The 22,681-nt window shown below is 43.7% G+C and overlaps 1 protein-coding gene across 1 annotated transcript in view; it reads left to right on the plus strand.

The window, feature by feature from the left end:
* Positions 1-22,681, plus strand: part of LOC124803412 (facilitated trehalose transporter Tret1-like) — a 62,577-nt gene that overhangs the window by 31,096 nt on the left and 8,800 nt on the right. The window contains exons 3-4 of the mRNA XM_047264597.1: positions 4,016-4,295; positions 21,685-21,996. Of these exons, the coding sequence (XP_047120553.1) occupies positions 4,016-4,295; positions 21,685-21,996 (592 nt within the window). The remainder of the gene's footprint in view (positions 1-4,015; positions 4,296-21,684; positions 21,997-22,681) is intronic.

The raw sequence follows: 22,681 nt of genomic DNA on the forward strand, positions 1-22,681 counted from the left end.
ACGTTGAAGACAGAAGCAAATTACAAAGAGGCAGCCTGCTTACAACATTTCAATAACCAGCATATGTGAAACATGTAGGGATATCGTTGAGCGCCCTACGAATCGCTTCTGTTGGAACCGTGAAGACAAAATTACAGTACTAGCTAGGTACTCTCCCCGTGCTCTATAAGCAATTGGGATGAGAAGAATAATATAATAAAAAATATATTAGCCGGATAAAGGGCCGGACAAAACCCGTATCAGTCTGATGTATCATGCTCACGGTTGGAATTTCGAAAAATCCCTTCTTAAACGACGTCTACGGTTTAAGATCCATACATTCTCCAAATTTCAGGTTTCTGTCCTTAGCTATTTGAGCTGGGCAATAATGAGTCAGTCAGTCAGTCAGTCAGTCAGGACACTGCCTTAATTTAATTTATATACTTAGGTTATTAAATCTGTCAGTGGCTAAGGAAAGAGTTCACTATGCTTCAACAAAATACTTTGATCATTTGCCCAACAACATGAAACGTCTGACAGGCAGCAAAATTTTAAATCTGATATAAGATCATTTCTCCTTGCCAATTCCTTTCATTCCATGCAGAAAACTGATTGCCAAAGAAAATAGTTGCTTGAGTAAGACTAACAAAATAATGTGTTTTACTGTTACCACTAATCATGCCACATATACCGTAAATTGACTTGTTCCACATTATTTCGATAAAACAATCAAAAAATGGTTCAAATGGCTCTGAGCACTATGGGACTTAACTGCTGTGGTCATCAGTCCCCTAGAACTTAGAACTACTTAAACCTAACTAACCTAAGGACATCACACACATCCATGCCCGAGGCAGGATTCGAACCTGCGACCGTAGGGGTCGCGCGGCTCCAGACTGTAGCGCCTTTAACCGCTCGGCCACTCAGGATAAAACAATCATTCAAGTTTTGTATGGAACATGTAACTAACTAACCATCGAGTAACGTGTTGCACTATTATTTAGTGTGAAGAATATTCCTATATAGTCTTCATAATAAGTTATGATTTCGAAAGAGCTTTTTTATTTTTTAGTCATCAGTCCTCTGGCTTGTTTGATGAGGCCCGCCATAATTTCCTCTCCTGTGTCAACTTCTTCATCTCAGAATAGCATTTGCAACCTACGTCCTGAATTATTTGCTGGATGTATTCCAATCTCTGTCTTCCTCTATACATTTTACCCTCTACAGCTTCCTCTAGTACCAAGGAAGTTATGGAAGTTAACCCCTGATGTCTTAACAAATGTCCTTCTTTTCTGTCCCTACTGCTTGTCAGTGTTTTTCAATTTTCTTTTTCTCGCCGATTTTGCAGAGAACGTCCCCATTCCTTACCTCATCTGTCCACCTAATTTTCAACACGTTTATGTAGCACTATATCTCAAAGGCTTCGATTCTCTTCTGTTCCGGTTTTCCCACAGTCCATGTCTCACTGCCATACAATGCTGTGCTCCAGGCGTACATTCTCAGAAATTTCTTCCTCATATTAAGGCCTGTGTTTGATACGAGTAGAGTTCTCTCGGCCAGGAATGCCAATTTTGTCAGTGCTAGCGAGCTTTTTATGTCCACCTCACACCGTTCAAAATGGTTCAAATGGCTCTAACCACTATGGGACTTAACAGCTGAGGTCATCAGTCCCCTAGAACTTAGAACTACTTAAACCTAACTAACCTAAGGACATTACACACATCCACGCCCGAGGCAGGATTCGAACCTGCGCCCGTAGCGGTCGCGCGGTTCCAGACTGAAGCGCCTAGAACCGCTCGGCCACTGCGGCCGGCACCTTGAATTTTAATCCACTTGCTGAATATTTCTTTTATTTTCGTCATTGCTTCTTCGATGTATAGATTGAACAGAAGGGGCGAAAGACCACATCTATCTCTTACACCCTTTTTATTCCGAGTACTTCGTTCTTGGTCTTCCAACCTTATTGTTCCCTCTTGGGTCTTGTGCTTATTGTACCGGCTGATCAAAAAGTCAGTATAAATTTGAAATCACGGAATAATGTAGGTAGAGAGGTACAAATTGACACACATGCTTGAAATGACATGGGGTTTTATTAGAACCAAAAAATTACAAATTTCATAAATGTCGGACAGATGGCACTTCATCTAATCAGAATAGCAATAATTAGCAGAACAAAGTAAGACAAAGAAAAGATGATGTTCTTCACAGGAAATGCTCAACATGTCCACCATCATTTCTCAACAATAGCTGTAGTCGAGGAATAATGTTGTGAACAGCACTGTAAAGCATGTCCGGAGTTATGGTGAGGCATTGGCGTCGGATGTTGTCTTTCAGCATACCTAGAGATGTCGGTCGATCACGATACACTTGCGACTTCAGGTAACCCCAAAGCCAATAATCGCACGGACTGAGGTCTGGGGACCTGGGAGGACAAGCATGACGAAAGTGGCGGCTGAGCACACGATCATCACCAAACGAGGCGCGCAAGAGATCTCTCACGCATATGGGGTGGAGCGCCATCCTGCATGAACATCGTACGTTCCAGCAGGTGTTTATCAGCCAGGCTGGGGATGATGCGATTGTGTAACGTATCGGCGTACCTCTCACCCGTCACGGTAGCAGCTACAAAACCAGAATCACGCATTTCTTCGAAGAAAAAAGGCCCGATAACTGTAGATGTGGTAAATCCAACCCATGCCGTGACTTTCTTGTCGTGCAGTGGAGTTTCCACGACAGTTCTAGGATTTTCGGTAGCCCAGATTCTGCAGTTGTGGGCGTTGGCAGACCCTCGGAGCGTGAAATGAGCTTCGTCGGTCCATAACATGTTACTCAACCAATCGTCATCTTCCGCCATCTTTTGAAACACCCACACCGAAAATGCCCTCCGCTTCATTAAATCGCCAGGTAACAGTTCATGATGCCGATGGATTTTGTTGCTAACCAAACAGTGCGACGTGCGACTGCACGACCCCTGACTTCCCCGTGCATAGACGAACCCGCTACAGTCTCCATTTCTTCCTGAACCGTCTCAGCAGCATTACGCCTTGTGCTCGGTCGGCCACTACGGGGTCTGTCGTCTAAACAGCCCGTGGCTTCGAACTTCTAAATCATTCTCGCCACAGCTGCATTTGTCAACGGACCTTTACCCGTTCTAATCCCCTTCCTATGGCGATAGGATCGTAACGCTGAACTAGCACATTCCCCATTCTGATAATACAGCTTCACTAACAGCGCCTTTTCAGGTATTGTCAACATGCTGCGACTGCTGGCGCATCTGATTCTCTCTCTCATTACAGCTCCTTTTATACACGATAGTCATGTGCAGTCACTGACGTTTTGCTGTCCAGCGCAATCTGTCGGACATTTTGTGAACTTTGTTTTTTTTGTTTTTTGGTTTTATTCAGTGGTTTATTAAGTTTTCAAATTTATACTGACTTTTTGATCACCCGGTACTTCGTGATCACAAATTTTGATGTTGAGTTTCTCGATATTCCCTTTTCTGCTACTTTTCATTACTTTCGTCTTTCTTTTATTTACTTTCAGTCTCTATTTTGTACTCATTACACTGTTCATTCCATTCAACAGATCCTACAATTATTTTTCATTTTCACGGAGGATAGAAATGTCATCAGCGAATCTTGTTACTGAAATCCTTTCACCTTGAATTTCAATCCCCCTGCTGAATATTTGTTTTATTTCCGTCATAATTCGTTCTTGGTCTTCCAGCCTTATTATTCCCTCTTGTGTCTTGTACTTCTTGTATATTACACGTCTTTCCCTATAGCTTAGCCTACTTTTCTCAGAATTTCGAACGTCTTGCTTCATTTACACTTTCGGACGCTTTTTACAGGTCGACAAATCGTATGAATTCGTCTTGACTTGTATTTAGTATTGCTTTCATTATCAACCGCAGCGTCAGAACAGCCCCTCTGGCGCCTTTACCATTGCTAAAGTACCATCCGCCTTTCTCCCCTTTAATGTTGACCCCGTCGGTTACGTGACCTTCCTCTACAGGCGAGACATTTGGATTCGGCAGGATCCTGGCGGGCATCAACGCGGCGGCGTCGCTGGTGCTGCCCTCTATCTACGTGAGCGAGATCGCGAGCAACGAGGTGCGCGGCGCGCTCGGCTGCCTGCTGGGGCTGATCAGCAACTCGGGCGTGCTCTTCTCGTACGTGGTGGGCGCCTACCTGCCCTACTCGGCGGTGCTCTACCTCAACCTGGTGCCGCTGCTGCTCTTCGCCGTCGGCTTCGCCTTCCTCCCTGAGACGCCCTACTGGCTGGCCAAGAAGCGCCAGTACCCGGAGGCCCGGCAGGTGCGGGCGGCTGGCGCTCACATCCACTTACCTGCAACAAAAGAACGCAAAGCTATCAAAAAATTTCTAAGAAAATAGGGCACGAAAGGGAGCCAGTGGTTGCAAAGTGAGTGATACAGGGTTGTAACCTATTCCCGATGTCATTCAAAATGTACAGTAAAGAAGCAGCAAAGGGAACCAAAGAAAAAACTTGAATAAGAAGTTCAGGGAGAAGGAATAAAAACTTTGAGATTTGCCGATGACATTGTTATTCCGTCAGAGATGGGAAGGACATGGAAGAGCAGTTGAATGAAATGGACAGTGTCTTGAACGAAGGATATAAGACGAGCATCAACAAAAAACGGGACAAGAATAGTGGATTGTAGCTGAATTAAATCAGGTGATGCAGAGGGCATTAGATTTGGGAACGAGGCACTTAACCATTTCGCGGGGATATACAGGGTGTTACAAAAAGGTACGGCCAAACCTTCACACACAAAGAAAGAAAATATGTCATGTGGACATGTGTCCGGAAACGCTTACTTTCCATGTTAGAGCTCATTTTATTACTTCTCTTCAAATCACATTAATCATAGAATGGAAACACACAGCAACAGAACGTACCAGCGTGACTTCAAACACTGTTACAGGAAATGTTCAAAATGTCCTCCGTTAGCGAGGATACATGCATCCACCCTCCGTCGCATGGAATCCCTGATGCGCTGATGCCGCACTGGAGAATGATGTATTGTATCACAGCCGTCCACAATACGAGCACGAAGAGTCTCTACATTTGGTACCGGGGTTGCGTAGACAAGAGCTTTTAAATGTCCCCATAAATGAAAGTCAAGAGGGTTGAGGTCAGGAGAGCGTGGAGGCCATGGAATTGGTCCGCCTCTACCAAACCATCGGTCACCGAATCTGTTGTTGAGAAGCGTACGAACACTTCGACTGAAATGTGCAGGAGCTCAATCGTGCATGAACCACATGTTGTGTCGTACTTGTAAAGGCACATGTTCTAGCAGCACAGGTAGAGTATCGCGTATGAAATCATGATAACGCGCTCCATTGAGCGTAGGTGGAAAAAACTAAAATGAGCTCTAACATGGAAATTAAGCGTTTCCGGACACATGTCCACATAACATCTTTTCTTTATTTGTGTGTGAGGAAGTTTCCTGAAAGTTTGGCCGTACCTTTTTGTAACACCCTGTATTTCCCATTAAACGTATTTCTTTACAGCGTTAATCTCTCATCTATGGCGCTTGGGATTGTTGAAGAATGTTGAATGAGTCAAGGAACGAGGAGATACTCGGAAAAATCGGCGGGGAAAGGAATGTGTGGAAGGCATGAGAATAAGAAGGGACAGGATGGTAGGACATCTGTTAAGACCTCAGTACTGCCATGGTACTAGAGGGAGTTATAGAGAGTAAAGATTGTAGAGAAAGACAGAGATGGAATACATCCAGCAAATAACGGAGAGCCCGCGACCCACCGAACGTTTGACCTAAGTACAGCTGTTGACATGGTACACACGTACTGTTTATTTTTCATCTTATGCTAGTCTTTTGCCCTTTTGAACGTTCTGTATTAATGTTGGACCATGCCTCTTTAGGCAGTTTGTAGTTTTAGTGTGTTCCGAAGAAGGCATGGTTATCAGCGTCGAAACCTAGGTCAACATCCGGTTTCAATTCGCAATCGAGGCGGATTCTTTATAATCATTAAATTATTCACGATTGCTGACACACTGCAGTGTTAAAAGTTCTCAATAACTGAAGACTTTATCCAGATATAAGGTACAAACCTAGATAATTCTAAAGCTTTCGCTACATACGGCTTCATATCTGGGCCTGCCGTCCGAGAACAAGTAACACACACATCGAGAAAGGTTTTGCATCACCCCGCTTTCCAGAACTCCTGAAGATAGACGTTCACTATAGACACTGTATCACAGACACAGTCCCTTTGACTGTTCAGAGATGTCACTAAACCCGCCCAAGATGTAAACAACCGTACATGAGCAGCGCCTATTAGAAGGAGGGGGTCCGACAGCCGATCAGTTCCAGTCATTCCACCAGGAAATAGGTACACGGCCTTTGTTGTCTGTAGTTCAACCTACACGGTCAATACCGCGCTTCGATCGCGTCCGCATTGTTACTTTGTGCCAGGAAGGGCTCTCAACAAGGGAAGTGTCCAGGCGTCTCGGATTGAAGGAAAGCGATGTTCTTTGGACATGAAGGAGACACAAAGGGACAACTGTCGATGACATACCTCGCTCAGGCCGCCCAAGGGCTACTACTACTGCAGTGGATGACCGCTACCTACGGATTATGGCTCGGAGGAACCTCGAAAGAAACTCTACCATGTTGAATAATGCTTTTCGTACGGCCATAGGACGTCGGGTTACGACTGTGCGCAATAGGCTGCATGATGCGCAACTTCCCTTCCGACGTCCATGGTGAGGTCCATATTTGCAAACACTACATCATGCAGCGTGGTACAGATGGACCCAACAACATGTCGAATTGACCGTTCAGGATTGGCATCACGATGAGTGTCACATACGCCTTCACCCATACATTCTCGGAGACGTGTTTGGAGGCAACCCGGTCAAGCTGAACGCCTTAGAAACACTGTCCACTGAGGCAGCAACGTGGAGTTTCCCTGTTGTTTTGGGGTGGCATTATGTGGGGCCGACGTACGTCGCTGTTGGTCATGGAAGGCGCCGTAACGGCTGTACGATACGTGAATGCGATATCGGCAGCATATTGGCGAGGCATTCGTCTTCGTGGACGACAATTCGCGTCCCCATCGTGCACATCTTGTGAATGACTTCATTCAGGATAACGACATGACTCGACTAGAGTGGCGAGCATTTCTTCAGACATGAATCCTACCGAACATGCCTGGGATAGATTGAAAAGGGCTGTTTATGGACGACGTGACCCACCAACCACTCTGAGGGATCTACGCCGAATCGCCGTTGAGGAGTGGGACAATCTGGACCAACAGCGCCTTGATGAACTTGGGGATTGTATGCCACGGCGAATACAGGCATGCGTCAATGCAAGAGGACGTGCTACTGGGTATTAGAGGTACCGGTGTGTACAGCAGTCTGGACCACCACCTCTGAAGGTCTCGCCTCGCTGTATGCTGGTACAACGCACAATGTATGGTTTTCATGAAAAATAAAAAGGGGGGAAATGATGTTTATGATGATCTCTATTCCAGTATTCTGTACAAGTTCCGTAACTCTCGGAACCGAGGTGATGCAAAACTTTTTTGATGTGTGTATTTTTGGGTAACTCTTCTCATTCTCAAAGGACATTTTTTACTCAGAAACGGGCAGTTCGGGCAGTAAGTAGTCTAAGTTTGCGAACTTCTTGATGACCCCTGTTCACTAGTCTGGGCATTCAGACACTGGTCTCTCAAGATATATATACTCTACTCTCGTTTCTTGTTAACAATATCAGTTTATTCCCAAGAATTAGTAGCTTTCACTCAGTTAATTCTCGGCAGAAATCCAATCTGCATCTGGATTGCACTTACTTAACACTTGTGCTGAGAGGTGTGCAGTATACTGCTGCATCCATTTACCACAATTTAGCAGTAATCCACGCGCTTTCAAATCGAAGCTGAAGAATTTCCTCATGGATCACTCCATCTATTCTGTCGAGGTGTTCCTTGAAAAATTAATCTGATTCCTACGTTATGTTGTTGATTGCGTTTACGTAAACTTATGGCTTTCTTTTTTTGGGTTCATAAACATTTGATTATATCTGTTATTACATTTATGTTGTAATTTCATGTACTGACACGTCCATAACCTTGGAGATCTGCTCCTCAATTTGGTCCTAAGGAACTGGACGTGTAAAATTTAAAAAAATAAATAAATAAATAAAAATCAAACCAGTCTTCGGACCGGAGACCACAACAACAAGATATAAAATTGGGGAAGTGTTAGATGACAATCAGTTTGGCTTTAGGAAAGGTAAAGGCACCAGAGAGGCAGTTCTGACGTTGCGGCTGATAATAGAAGCATGACTAAAGGAAAACCAAGAAGCATTCAAAGGATTTGTCGAACTGAGAAAAGCGTTCGACAACGTCAAATAGTGTAAAATGTTGGAGATTTTGAGAAAAATACGGAGAAGCTATAAGGAAAATCGGTTAATATACGATATGTACAAGAGCCAAGGGGGACCAATAAGTGTCGAAGACCAAGAAGGAAATGCTGAGATTAAAAATGGAATAAGACAGGGATGTATATTCCGCCGCCTCTCTTCAATCTATACATCGAAAAAGCTATGACGAAAGCAAAAGAAAGGTTCAAGAGTTGGATTAAAATTCAAGCTGAAAGGATGAGAATGACAAAAGTAGCTGATGATATTGCTATCCTCAGTGAAAGTGAACAAGAATTAGAGGATCTGCTCAACTGAATGAACAGTCTAATGAGTACAGAACATTGACTGAGACTAAGAAAGACGAAATTAATTAAGAGTAGCAGAAATGAGAACAGCGAAAAACTTAAAATCTGGATCTATAATCACGAAGTAGATGAAGTTAAGAAATTCTGGTCTCTTGGCAGCAAAATAACCCGTAAAGGACAACAACACAGGTAACAGACTGGCGCTGGCAAAAAGGGCATCCCTGGCCAATAGAAGTCTACTGGTATCAAGCATAGGCCTTAATTTGAGGAAGAAATATCTGAGAACATACGTTTGCATTGTGTGGTAGTGAAACATGGACTGTGGGAAAACCAGAACGGAAGAGAATCGAAGCATTTGAGATGTGGTGCTACAGAAGAATGTTGAAAATTAGGTGCACTAATGAGGCAAGGAACGAGGAGGTACTCCGAAGAATCAGCGAGGAAAGAAAGATGTGGAAGACATTGACAAGAAGAAGGGACAGGACGGTAGGACATCTCTCAAGACATCAGTACTTCTATGGTACTACAGAGAGCTACAGAGAGTAAAATTTGTAGGGGAAGACAGAGATTCTGTGTTCTCGCACCATTGATCACATACTGGCAGCAGCCAGACTAGGGAATACCGTCCCATGTAAACGCTGCCATTAACACCACAACAAAAATTGCTGCCTTTGGAGTGGTGCTGTGATCGGGAAGATGCAGACGGATGACGTTGCATTGTTTCGCACTTTCCAGACATCTATCGTTAGCGATAATGGCGGCATCTTTGGTAGAGGTTACTTACAAGACGCCAACGGCCCTGCCACCGGCTCCCATCAGATCTAGCACATGGATGGGCAGAGCGCTGTTGGCAAGTGGGTTGCAGTCAGCCCTTGAGAGGCAAACTGAGGAGCTACTTGATTGAGAAGTAGCCGCTCCGGTCTCGTAAACAACGTACGGCCGGGAGAGCGGTGCGCTGACCACATGCCCTTCCATATCCGCATCCAGTGACGACTGCGGGCTGAGGATAACACGGCGACCGGTCGGTGCCGTTGGGCCTTCCAAGGCCTATTCGGACGGAGAGAGGAGGGAGTTCATACTTAGGGAGGTTTTAGAGAGGGACAGCGGTTTCACTCCTGGCGTCATGAAGTGTGGAACCATCGGCTATGATTTCAGATCACGACTGTAGCGAGTGAGGGAACTGACAACACAAACCTACGTTACGGATATCCTGCGTCCTCACGTATTACTGCTCGCGTGACAGCATCGTGGTGTTATTTTTCAGCAAGACAATGCTCGGACACACATGGCAGCTGTCTCTAAGCACTGTCCCCGTCATGTTGACATACTCTCGAGGCGAGCAAGATCCTCAGATCTGTTCCCTGCAGAATATCTGTGGGACCAGCTCGGATGTCAGCTCTGTCCCAGTGCCAGCATCCACGACATACTGGACCACTTACTACAGCTGTGGCCAGCTTGCCTCAGAGGAGTATACAATGACTTTGTGACATTCTTCCCAACCGAATCAACGCGTGCTTCCAGGTCTGAGGGTGTGCGAGGTCATACTAATAAGTAGGCTCGTACTGCCAAGTTCATTCTCAATTTGACTCGATTTTGTAATCATTAGAAGAACATCACATATCGTCTCAACCCGTGAAGTTTCATTTCGTCCCCCCCCCCCCCCTTTTCTGTACAGGATGCTTGACTTTTTTCAGGCAGAGTATTTATTCCAGCGGATGCTTTGAATTAATACTACAACCAGCCGCTTTACACTATTATTATTTAAAAAAATACTATAATCTTTTAATAATTAGCTTTAGAGTCAATGAAGACTCATCTTCAAATGTTTGGCCACTACAGATAATTCTCATTTTGAACGAGGCGCTGGGATCGTTGCGCTAGTGGAAATGGTGGAGAATCCAATGTAAAACGAAATTCAGCAGGATTTCAACTTGTCACGATTGATCCTCTAAATATCCTGATTCGTATCAGGCATATTTCAGCACTTTGGTAAGCCTTAGCGGAGAGAATTAATTATATACTGTGAATGCAGCCTAATTTTATTGTTTCTCAAGTGGAGACTGACATCATAATCATTCAACAGGAAGTTTTCTCATAAATTTCTTCTGACATCGAAAGTTGTATACTGGCAAAGAAATCATCTTTCAAATATCTTTTGGCCTGGTCAGACATTCGTTTACCAGATTTCGGTGTTGTTACAAGAAGATTTCGACCTTCAAAAAGAGATTCTCGAATCCTCCGTGAAAAGACGGGTGGTCAGATTAAAAAAAAAAAAGTGTTGACGCTGTATCCAAGAACAAGAAACATCCGCTGATCCCAGAGGTCGCGATGGCACAGATACAGCCGCGGAAGTATACGGCTTTCGATATTTGGAAGAATGTTGTGAGAAAATTTTCAGACCTAGTTTTGTGGAATCATTATGATGTCAATCACCATTTGAGATACAATACAATCAAGCTGCAATCAAATGGCTCTGAGCACTATGGGACTTAACTTCTGAGGTCATCAGTCCCCTAGAACTTAGAACTACTTAAACCTAACTAAGGACATCACACACATCCATGCCGGAGGCAGGATTCGAACCTGCGACCGTAGAAGCTGCAATCACTAGTACGTAATCAGTTCTCTTCGCCAAGCATTACCAATGTACTGACATATGTCTCATACAAATCAAGACGTTTAGAGAATCACCTGTGAAAATTCGAAATCCGGGTCAGTTTTGTTTTAATTGCCTTCTCCGTCGTGCGTATTACGTGAAGATATTTCGTTCGTTTTATGTGTATGGTGCAAAAAAATGTTGTTTTAAGCATTTCCTTACAGATTAACATTATTATCTTTTGAAAACTAAATAACCAAAAAGCCAGGAATGTAAGACGTAAAATAACACTTAAAACATAAAACAAATATAAGTAAAATAAATAATTAGAATATTAATTAATGTTTAGATATTTTAATGAGGTATGTTGAAAATACTCAGACAGTACGTTGAGTAAAGTTTATATGACAAAAATGATGTTTCAGGAAGCAGCTTTATTACACAGGAAGCTTCTTTTATTTATGTTGTAACAAAAGTTTTCCTTTGTCAAGACAAATTAATAGTGGTGGCGTATTTTACCTCTATGATTAATTGTCCTGCTCCATTAGTTCGTGCTAGTGCATCTGTATCAGGTATCCCACTTAAAGTCTTTGCAGATAAATTGATTGCCCTTAACAAGAGTTGACCAACGATACCTTATTAGTCACAATCTAATTAATAATAATAAAAGTATAAATTTTATAAGATCCAGTGCACTTCATATAGCACAGTTTCTTAAGTAGTTGCTCCAAAGCAAAGACGTTTGTCGCCAGTACTTGCGTCCTTTTACGCTCTTCACTTCTGTCTGTTGTTTATTTTATGTGTCTTGTATAGCTACATAGTCTCTCAATATGAATATTCTCCATCATCCACCACACACTGCCGAGCTCAGAACGGAAGCCATTTCCTGCCTCCGGAATACTGAAGGATTTCCCCTGACAGTTCTCCTATTGTATGCCTTCCGACCGCAGCCTCACGCCGGGTCGCGTTTGTAGCACCCAAATGACATGTAACTCGATGAGATGTAGACAGTCGACAACTTTGGAAAAGCCACACTGATTTCCCGTATTTCGTTGTTTTAGCATTATAACTTGTGTGGTATGGTAGGATGCTGTTTCGAGGCAACGGCACATTGTAGATTTATCACAGGCGCGTCACCCTTCGTATAATTTCTTATAATTGAATATCAGTTATTTAGGATCGGCGGTAACAGCCTAAGATGAATTACAGTGTTGTTGAGAATTCTGTCATTTCGTCATCGTCTTGTGATTAGGGACACAAAGTTACACAGGCGAAAATAGAACGTTCGCGTCCTGTTTTTCCATATCCTCACATTTGTAACAAATTCTGTGCTATTCTTATAAATCAAGACAAGGAGGAATTAAAGACATTAGCTGCCAGTGGGCAATGATTTATATCAATGGGGCAAGTTAAGAATTTGTTCCAGGCTGGGAATCGAACCCGGGTCTCCTACTTAACTAAACTGATCCGCTGACCAGTACTCCATCCGAGCAAAGTGGTCACCACAACTGCGGTAACTATTCTAGCGCGCCTCCCGTCACACTCAGATTCCCAACTTCTACTGATGTAGTGCCCCTGATCATTAGCCACATTACTCGTGGCATCTCTCCGATTCCCGTAAATGTTCGAGTTTTGTGTGCATCTGCACTGAAGGTATTATTGACCGTCATCACCTTCACTATACATGTGGTGTTCGTTCTTTCAGACACCACACTACACTATGTGATCAAAAGTATCCGGACACCCCAAAAACATACCTTTTTCACATTAGGTGCATTGTGCCACCTACTGCCAGGTACTCCATATCAGCGACCTCAGTAGTCATTAGACATTGTGAGAGAACACAATGGGGCGCTCCGCGGAACTGATGGACTTCGAACGCTGTCAGGTGACTGGGTGTCACTTGTATTATACGTCTGTACGCGATATTTCCACACTCCTAAACATCCCTAGGTCCACTGTTTCCGATGTGTTAGTGAACTGGAAACGTGGACACGTACAGCACAAAAACGTACAGGCCGACCTCGTCTGTTGACGGACAGAGACCACCGACAGTTGAAGAGGGTCGTAATGTGTAATAGGCAGATATCTATCGAGACCATCACACAGGAATTCCAAACTGCATCAGGATCCACTGCAAGTACTGTGACAGTTAGGCGGGAGGTGAGAAAACTTGGATTTCATGGTCGAACGGCTGCTCATAAGCCACACATCACGGCGGTAAAAGCCAAACAACGCCTCGCTTGGTGTAAGGAGGGTAAACATTGGACGCTTGAACAGTGGAAAAACGTTGTGTGGAGTGACGAATCACGGTACCCTATGTGGCGATCCGACGCCAGGGTGTGGGTGTGGCGAAAACCCGGTGAACGTCATCTGCCAGTGTGTATAGTGAAAACAGTAAAATTCGAAGGCGGTGGTGTTATGATGTGGTCGTGTTTTGCATGGTGGCGGCTTGCACCCCTTGTTGTTTCGCGTGGCACCCTCACAGAACAGGCCTACATTTTGTTTTAAGCACCTTCTTGCTGCCCACTGTTGAAGAGCAATTCGGGGATGGCGATTGCATCTTTCAACACGATAGAGCACCTGTTCATAATGCAAGGCCTGTGGCGGAGTAGTTACACGACAATAATATCCCTGCAATGGACTGGTCTGCACAGAGATCTGACCTCAATGCTGCAGAACACCTTTGGGATGTTTTGGAACGCCGACTTCGTGTCAGGCCTCACCGACCGACATCGATACCTCTCCTTCAAGAATTGGCTGCCATTCCCCAAGAAACCTTACAGCACCTGACTGAACGTATGCCTGCGAGAGCGGAAGCAGTCACCAAGGATAACGGTGGGCCAACACAATATTGAATTCCAGCATTACGGATGGAGGATGCCACGAACTTGTAAGTCATTTTCAGCCAGGTGTCCGAATACTTTTGATCACATAGTGTACACCAGTAGTGTGTGATATAAGTTGAGAATTTGGGTCTGATGGGAAGGGTGCTGGGGCTGTCCGTGCGGTTATGGTTACCTCTGTGTACAGCGTGGGTATGAAACCCGGTGCAGCACAAATTTTCAACTTGCCTCATTGATATTAATCAATGCCCACTGGCAGCTAATGTCACTAATTCCCTTGTGTGTTGATTCATAGTTGGTGCAGGATTAAAATGGAGTCGGTTCTTTCAGAAATGTCCGAAAGAACAAATAGCACACATATTATTGTGAATGAAATAGAAAAATGTTCTGCAATATTAGACGTTATTTGCATGTAAGAGTGCACTCGCTCAGGGCGCAGTTTCTTCGATTTTATGACTTCTGTCTGATTAAAGGAAAAGAAATCCACTACTGTACAGCTACGCTTTGGGTGACAAACAGCTGGAGACAGCGTCTGCCGTAAAATATCTAGGCGTAACTATCCAGAGCAACCTTAAGCGGAATGACCATGAAAAACAGATAGTGGGAAAAGCAGACTCAGATTCATCGGGAGAATCTTAAGGAATTGTAACTCATCCACGAAAGAAGTGGCTTATAAGGCGCTTGTTCGCCCTATCCTTGAGTACTGTTCATCCTTATGGGATCCCTATGTTATAGTACAGATAGAGGAGACAGAGAAGATCTAACGAAGAGCGGAGCGTTTCGTCATGGGATCGTTTAGCTGGAGAGAGAGCGTTACGGAGATGCTAAACAAACTCCTCTGGCAGGCGTTACAAGAGAGTCGTTGTGCATCACGGAGAGATTTACTATTGAAATTTCAGGACAGCACTTTTCGGAACGAGTCGGACAACATATTACTTACCCCCACATATATCGCGCGTATTGACCGCGAGGAGAAAATTCGAGAAATTAGAGCCAATACAGAGGCTTACCGACAATCATTCTTCCCACCCACTATTCGCGAGAGGAACAGGGTTGGAGGGATCAGATAGTGGTACCGAAAGTTCCGTCCGCCACACACCAGTAGGTGGCTTGCGTAGTATGATGTAGATGTAGATTAAAAACGCACAATGAATTTGCTGTGAGTGAAACGACGGGCAATGATATTTATATTTATTGCTTGTCACAAAAATTTGGCTGTTCATTTCCGAATATGTTGCAGCTTCCAGGGGTGTGGTTAGGCAGAAACCTAAGTGGACAGCTAAAGTTGCTACGACTGAAACAAGCACCAATGACATTTATGTTCTTCCTTGTCACAAAAATTTAGCTATTTTCGAGCGAATATGTTGCGATTTTCGAGGGCCAGCTCTGACAAGGGGGAAGCTGGTGTCAGTGTCACGTTCGGCTCACTCGAAATGCGCTGATGGACATGTACAAGCCGCTCTGACGTCAGTTCCGAGTACGCCAAGTGTATCACGAACTCCGTCTCAACTTCACTTGGTCCACGCGCCAGTTTTTGGCTTACTAGGATTGACCACCTCTGTACCGAAACGGCATACGCCGAAATCAGTCAGCTTACGTTGAGGCCTAACAGACATGGAACAGTTACTCCGCACAATCTTTACAATGGTTGTCATGGTTGCATTTCCTTTATGTAAAGTATATTTGACAGTATGTATTGCTAGGATTAAAATGGAGTCGGTTCTTTCAGAAATGTCCGAAAGAACAAATAGCACACATATTATTGTGAATGAAATAGAAAAATGTTCTGCAATATTAGACGTTATTTGCATGTAAGAGTGCACTCGCTCAGGGCGCAGTTTCTTCGATTTTATGACTTCTGTCTGATTAAAGGAAAAGAAATCCACTACTGTACAGCTACGCTTTGGGTGACAAACAGCTGGAGACAGCGTCTGCCGTAAAATATCTAGGCGTAACTATCCAGAGCAACCTTAAGCGGAATGACCATGAAAAACAGATAGTGGGAAAAGCAGACTCAGATTCATCGGGAGAATCTTAAGGAATTGTAACTCATCCACGAAAGAAGTGGCTTATAAGGCGCTTGTTCGCCCTATCCTTGAGTACTGTTCATCCTTATGGGATCCCTATGTTATAGTACAGATAGAGGAGACAGAGAAGATCTAACGAAGAGCGGAGCGTTTCGTCATGGGATCGTTTAGCTGGAGAGAGAGCGTTACGGAGATGCTAAACAAACTCCTCTGGCAGGCGTTACAAGAGAGTCGTTGTGCATCACGGAGAGATTTACTATTGAAATTTCAGGACAGCACTTTTCGGAACGAGTCGGACAACATATTACTTACCCCCACATATATCGCGCGTATTGACCGCGAGGAGAAAATTCGAGAAATTAGAGCCAATACAGAGGCTTACCGACAATCATTCTTCCCACCCACTATTCGCGAGAGGAACAGGGTTGGAGGGATCAGATAGTGGTACCGAAAGTTCCGTCCGCCACACACCAGTAGGTGGCTTGCGTAGTATGATGTAGATGTAGATTAAAAACGCACAATGAATTTGCTGTGAGTGAAACGACGGGCAATGATATTTATATTTATTGCTTGTCACAAAAATTTGGCTGTTCATTTCCGAATATGTTGCAGCTTCCAGGGGTGTGGTTAGGCAGAAACCTAAGTGGACAGCTAAAGTTGCTACGACTGAAACAAGCACCAATGACATTTATGTTCTTCCTTGTCACAAAAATTTAGCTATTTTCGAGCGAATATGTTGCGATTTTCGAGGGCCAGCTCTGACAAGGGGGAAGCTGGTGTCAGTGTCACGTTCGGCTCACTCGAAATGCGCTGATGGACATGTACAAGCCGCTCTGACGTCAGTTCCGAGTACGCCAAGTGTATCACGAACTCCGTCTCAACTTCACTTGGTCCACGCGCCAGTTTTTGGCTTACTAGGATTGACCACCTCTGTACCGAAACGGCATACGCCGAAATCAGTCAGCTTACGTTGAGGCCTAACAGACATGGAACAGTTACTCCGCACAATCTTTACAATGGTTGTCATGGTTGCATTTCCTTTATGTAAAGTATATTTGACAGTATGTATTGCTAGCGAACCCAGCAATGCTTCACAGTTGCTGAATATGTATAGGAATCGGATGTAAGCCCTAAATTCCGTCTTCCATCCTCTCTCTGTCCAACTTCTTCTCCCCTCTTCTCTATGCATCTCCTCCCCTCCCTCTCTCCGTTCATTACATCCTTCCTGCCGGCTCACCTCCTCTTTCTCGGAGCCTTATTTGTTGGGAATTGGTAAAACGGTTAGGATCATTGGTATACACTATACGGGGTGTGGGAGATATGTCTTCCGGTGCTGTAACTATCAGGACAGTGGCTTCAATGACAGTATATCGCATGGTTTTAATCTGCAGATTGGAAGGATTAAAGAGTTTCAGACGATTCAGATCCTGTAGTAGTAGAAGTAGTACCACCAGTACTAATCTAATTACAAAGCGATGAACCATAAATAAAACTTTCCTGTTTTGTATTAAAACCGATTGTGAGGAATAAAACGAAACAGCACATACCCGCGTTCGAAAATTTTGTTTAAAACTGTATGTGAGGAGGAATATATATATATATATGAGAGACAATTTTTCTAATGGTTTAAATGCCCTTATATCATAGTTGAAGTTGACTGTGAGGAAGAAAACTAAACCACACATTTTCATAGCAAAACATTTTTTTTGTCGCAGTCGGGTTTAACAGAAGACTTACGCAATGTTGTTTAAAGAAACTGTCTATCTGTTTGAATGATAATCATTGTGCAAAAACTTGAAGTAAATCGATCAAGAACTTTTCGAGATTTTTGCTGACATTTGCTTATTATATATATTTACATATTACATATACTTAAAAATATATAGTCTATGGTCGTCAAAATTTTATTACAGTACCCTGTAAAAATTTGAAGTAAACCGATAAAGAAATTTTCGAAATTTTTGCTAACGACTATATTACATACATCTTTATATGCAATGTATGTTTAAAATACGAGGGTAGTTCAATAAGTAATGCAACACATTTTTTTCTGAAACAGGGGTTGTTTTATTCAGCATTGAAATACACCAGGTTATTCCCCAATCTTTTAGCTACACAACACTATTTTTCAACGTAATCTCCATTCAATACTACGGCCTTACGCCACCTTGAAATGAGGGCCTGTATGCATGCACGGTACCATTCCACTGGTCGATGTCGGAACCAACGTCGTACTGCATCAATAACTTCTTCATCATCCGCGTAGTGCCTCCCACGGATTGCGTCCTTCATTGGGCCAAACATATGGAAATCCGACGGTGCGAGATCGGGGCTGTAGGGTGCATGAGGAAGAACAGTCCACTGAAGTTTTGTGAGCTCCTCTCGGGTGCGAAGACTTGTGTGAGGTCTTGCGTTGTCATGAAGAAGGAGAAGTTCGTTCAGATTTTTGTGCCTACGAACATGCTGAAGTCGTTTCTTCAATTTCTGAAGAGTAGCACAATACACTTCAGAGTTGATCGTTTGACGATGGGGAAGGACATCGAACAGAATAACCTCTTCAGCGTCCCAGAAGACTGTAACCATGACTTTACCGGCTGAGGGTATGGCTTTAAACTTTTTCTTGGTAGGGGAGTGGGTGTGGCGCCACTCCATCGATTGACGTTTTGTTTCAGGTTCGAAGTGATGAACCCATGTTTCATCGCCTGTAACAATCTTTGACAAGAAATTGTCACCCTCAGCCACATGACGAGCAAGCAATTCCGCACAGATGGTTCTCCTTTGCTCTATATGGTGTTCGGTTAGACAACGAGGGACCCAGCGGAAACAAACCTTTGAATATCCCAACTGGTGAACAATTGTGACAGCACTACCAACAGAGATGTCAAGTTGAGCACTGAGTTGTTTGATGGTGATCCGTCGATCATCTCGAACGAGTGTGTTCGCACGCTCCGCCATTGCAGGAGTCACAGCTGTGCACGGCCGGCCCGCACGCGGGAGATCAGTCTTGCTTGACCTTGCGGCGATGATGACACACGCTTTGACCAACGACTCACCGTGCTTTTGTCCACTGCCAGATCACCGTAGACATTCTGCAAGCGCCTATGAATATCTGAGATGCCCTGGTTTTCCGCCAAAAGAAACTCGATCACTGCCCGTTGTTTGCAACGCACATCCGTTACAAACGCCATTTTAACAGCTCCGTACAGCGCTGCCACCTGTCGGAAGGCAATGAAACTATACGAGACGAAGCGGGAATGTTTGAAAATATTCCACAAGAAATTTCCGGTTTTTTCAACCAAAATCGGCGGAGAAAAAAAATGTGTTGCATTACTTATTGAACTGCCCTCGTATATGGACCCTATATCCGTTCAAAGCATAGAGTAAAAATCTGAAGTAAATCGGTCAAGAAAATTTTGACATTTTTGTTAGCCACATATCGCAAATATTTCTATAATGTAAGGTGCCATTGATATGCGGATTTCAAAGATTGAAATGATGGGCAGGAGCCCGGCTTTGCAGCCCATACACAGAGTGTCTTGAGTTTCAATAGTGTATTTGTTTTAAACCAAAGGTACAAATATTTCAATGGAGCTACTGACAGTACCACAATCAAACCAAACTAAATTAGTCACAGTAAATGATAACAGCCATCCAGTTGCAGGATAAAGATTTATTAATATCATTGACCACGGTTTCGGTATATCTAAACATACCTTGATCAGAAGTAAAATACACCTGAACAGGAAGACACCTTCATTAGCAAAAACTGAGTACCAGAACTGATAAAGAAAAAACACTTATAGCTTAGATAACTGTAAAATTACCAAAGTATTACAAGCTCAATAACTTTTAGTCACTTACTGCCCGCAGTTTGGCAGAAAAATGGCCGATGTATCGTCCGGTTGGCCACTCTCTCCCTATACAGGCTCTCTAGCGCGAGACATTCGCGCACATTAAAACCCATGGATACATACTCATGAGCATCAAAATTATTAAAAGTTGTGCTAATTCAAACCTTCGGTCTTAATAAATAAAACATATCAGAACCATTTAAAAACACCTAAGTGCAATAAAAAATATGAAACCAATTTACCTGTGTCCTAGTGTCAAGCAGATGAAGCTTGCGCTACGGAACACATCTAACGAGAGAGGGCACTAGTGTTATACGCGACAATCTCGCGTAACTTAAGGGTAAAATACATACTAGCGGAAACAACCAAACTGTTAAAGTAAAACGAAATCATCTGTCGTTGTGAATAAAAACATAACAGAGTCATTTAACAACACATACACATCGAAAGCCACAAACAGCAAACATCGAAAATACGTAAAATCCCAACAAGACAGGAAAAGCGCATCTCACCAGCAACAACAGGCATGAAAACGAACTTCTAGTCAGCCAGACTATATTACATTAAAGCAAGGAGGAGTTTGAAACTATCTAAAAAGTTTTTGTTTCTAGGCTTTCTTTTTGAGAAAGACGGTTGAAAAACTCTAATTCTTCGAGCAAGTCCGATCTGTAACCCTTACTCAATTCGTGATGCAACTCTACGTCATCCAGTTCACGTGGCGTATGCTGTAAGAGCCATAGATGTTCAGCAAACGTAGAATTATATACATTTCCCCCACTTTTACCTAGCATGTGTTCTTTATACCTTACTTTAATGGGTCTACCTGTCTGTCCAATGTAATAGTTTGGGCAGTCGTTACAAGTAATTTTGTAAACTCCGGAATTAGTGCCAAATTCTTCCCATGCCCCAATAGTATGAATCGCTCTTTGTTTCAGGCTATTATTTACGGAAAAGGCAACTACGAGCACGTCCGCTTTTTTCAGGCTGGAAAATGTCATCTGCCAAGCACGTCCAGTTATGTCCATTATCACACAATAAGTTACATGGGCGTCGCATTGCAATTGCAGTGTACACACAACAAAATGTAAACAATTTTGACATCGTCGCGTGGTATTAAAGCAACAGGATGAAGCAAACGGCTGCCGGTGTTAACAATGTCCACAATACTCGCAAACTTGTAAACTACTTGCAGCAGCTTTCTGGAACAAACACCATTGCCATTCTCATTTACGCTATTTTTGGATTTTACTATCAATATAGTACACATATATTTATGTAGTATATTTTTAAAAAATGTAGTCTATGTCCGTCCGAACATTTAGTGCAGTATTGTGTAAAAATCTTAAGTAATTGGTCAAGAACTTTTCAAGATTTTTGGTAACAACGTTAAACAAGGCCTTTCCTTTTGTAGCAGTATAGATATATTATGTATGTAAAAGTATGTGTAACGTATGTCCGTCCAAATGTTTAGTAGAGTATCCTGTAAAAATTTGAAGAACATTGGTGAAGAAATCTTCGGGGTTCTTGGTAGCAACGTTAAATAACGACCTGTCATTATAATTATAGGTTACGTTATTAGGAAGTTCCCGAACACTGTTCTTTAGTACCCTATGTCACACCTTGTGAGAAGAGCGTGAGTTATGATAGTAATGGCACAAACTCGGCAGTCGCTGCGGTGGCTGCGGCGCGGCATCACGGAGGATCAGCTGGAGCACGAGATGGCGCTGATCGAGGCCTCCCTGGGGCGGCACAAGGCCAAGGCGGGGGCGGACGCGGATGCGGGGGCGGAGCGGCCGGCGCTGGAGCGACAGGCGTGCTCGCGGGCCGCCGTCGTCGGGCTGTGCCTCATCGTCATGGTCGCCGTCAACCAGCAGCTGTGCGGCCTTTTCGCCGTCATCAACTACGCCGTCTTCATCTTCGAGGAAGGGGGCAACGCCCTGTCTCCAGAGCTCGCCACAATCATCATGGGGCTTCTACAGGTAACGTGCAGCGTGGAAGCCACACCGATGCAAAGTACTTTATTTATAGGCCCAAAATTTGTGTCACAAAAGAATTGCCATCGTCACTTATTTAAATTATATTCCAGAGTAACAGCAAACACTTATATTCGTGATATTTTTTAATCGTACAGCGTGGCATGAACTTGCGAATAATAAAGGCAACAGTTTCCATTCTGTGTGGCATAGACTGCTTGGGGCTGCAGAGGGAACAAACGCTACCTTTCTCACTTAGTGCAGTCACTATACCTGTGCCTTGTGCTTCATACTTAGCGTCTACAAGGGTGCAAAAGACACTCCGAAGTAACAAACTCGTGCACTACTGGCCATTAAAATTGCTACACCAAGAAGAAATGCAGATGATAAACGGGTATTCATTGGACAAATATATTATACTAGAACTCGCATGAGATTACATTTTCACGCAATTTGGGTGCATACATCCTGAGAAATGAGTACCCAGAACAACCACCTCCGGCCGTAATAACGGCCTTGATACGCCTGGGCACTGAGGCAAACAGAGCGTGGATGCCGTGTACAGGTACAGCTAGCTGCCAATGCAGCTTCAACGGTATACCATAGTTCATCAACAGTAGTGACTGGCGTATTTGACGAGCCAGTTGCTTGATCACCGTTGTCCAGACATTTCCAATTGATGAAAGATCTG

This window comes from Schistocerca piceifrons, chromosome 6 (genome assembly GCF_021461385.2).
Source record: "Schistocerca piceifrons isolate TAMUIC-IGC-003096 chromosome 6, iqSchPice1.1, whole genome shotgun sequence".
NCBI classification, from domain to species: domain Eukaryota; kingdom Metazoa; phylum Arthropoda; class Insecta; order Orthoptera; family Acrididae; genus Schistocerca; species Schistocerca piceifrons.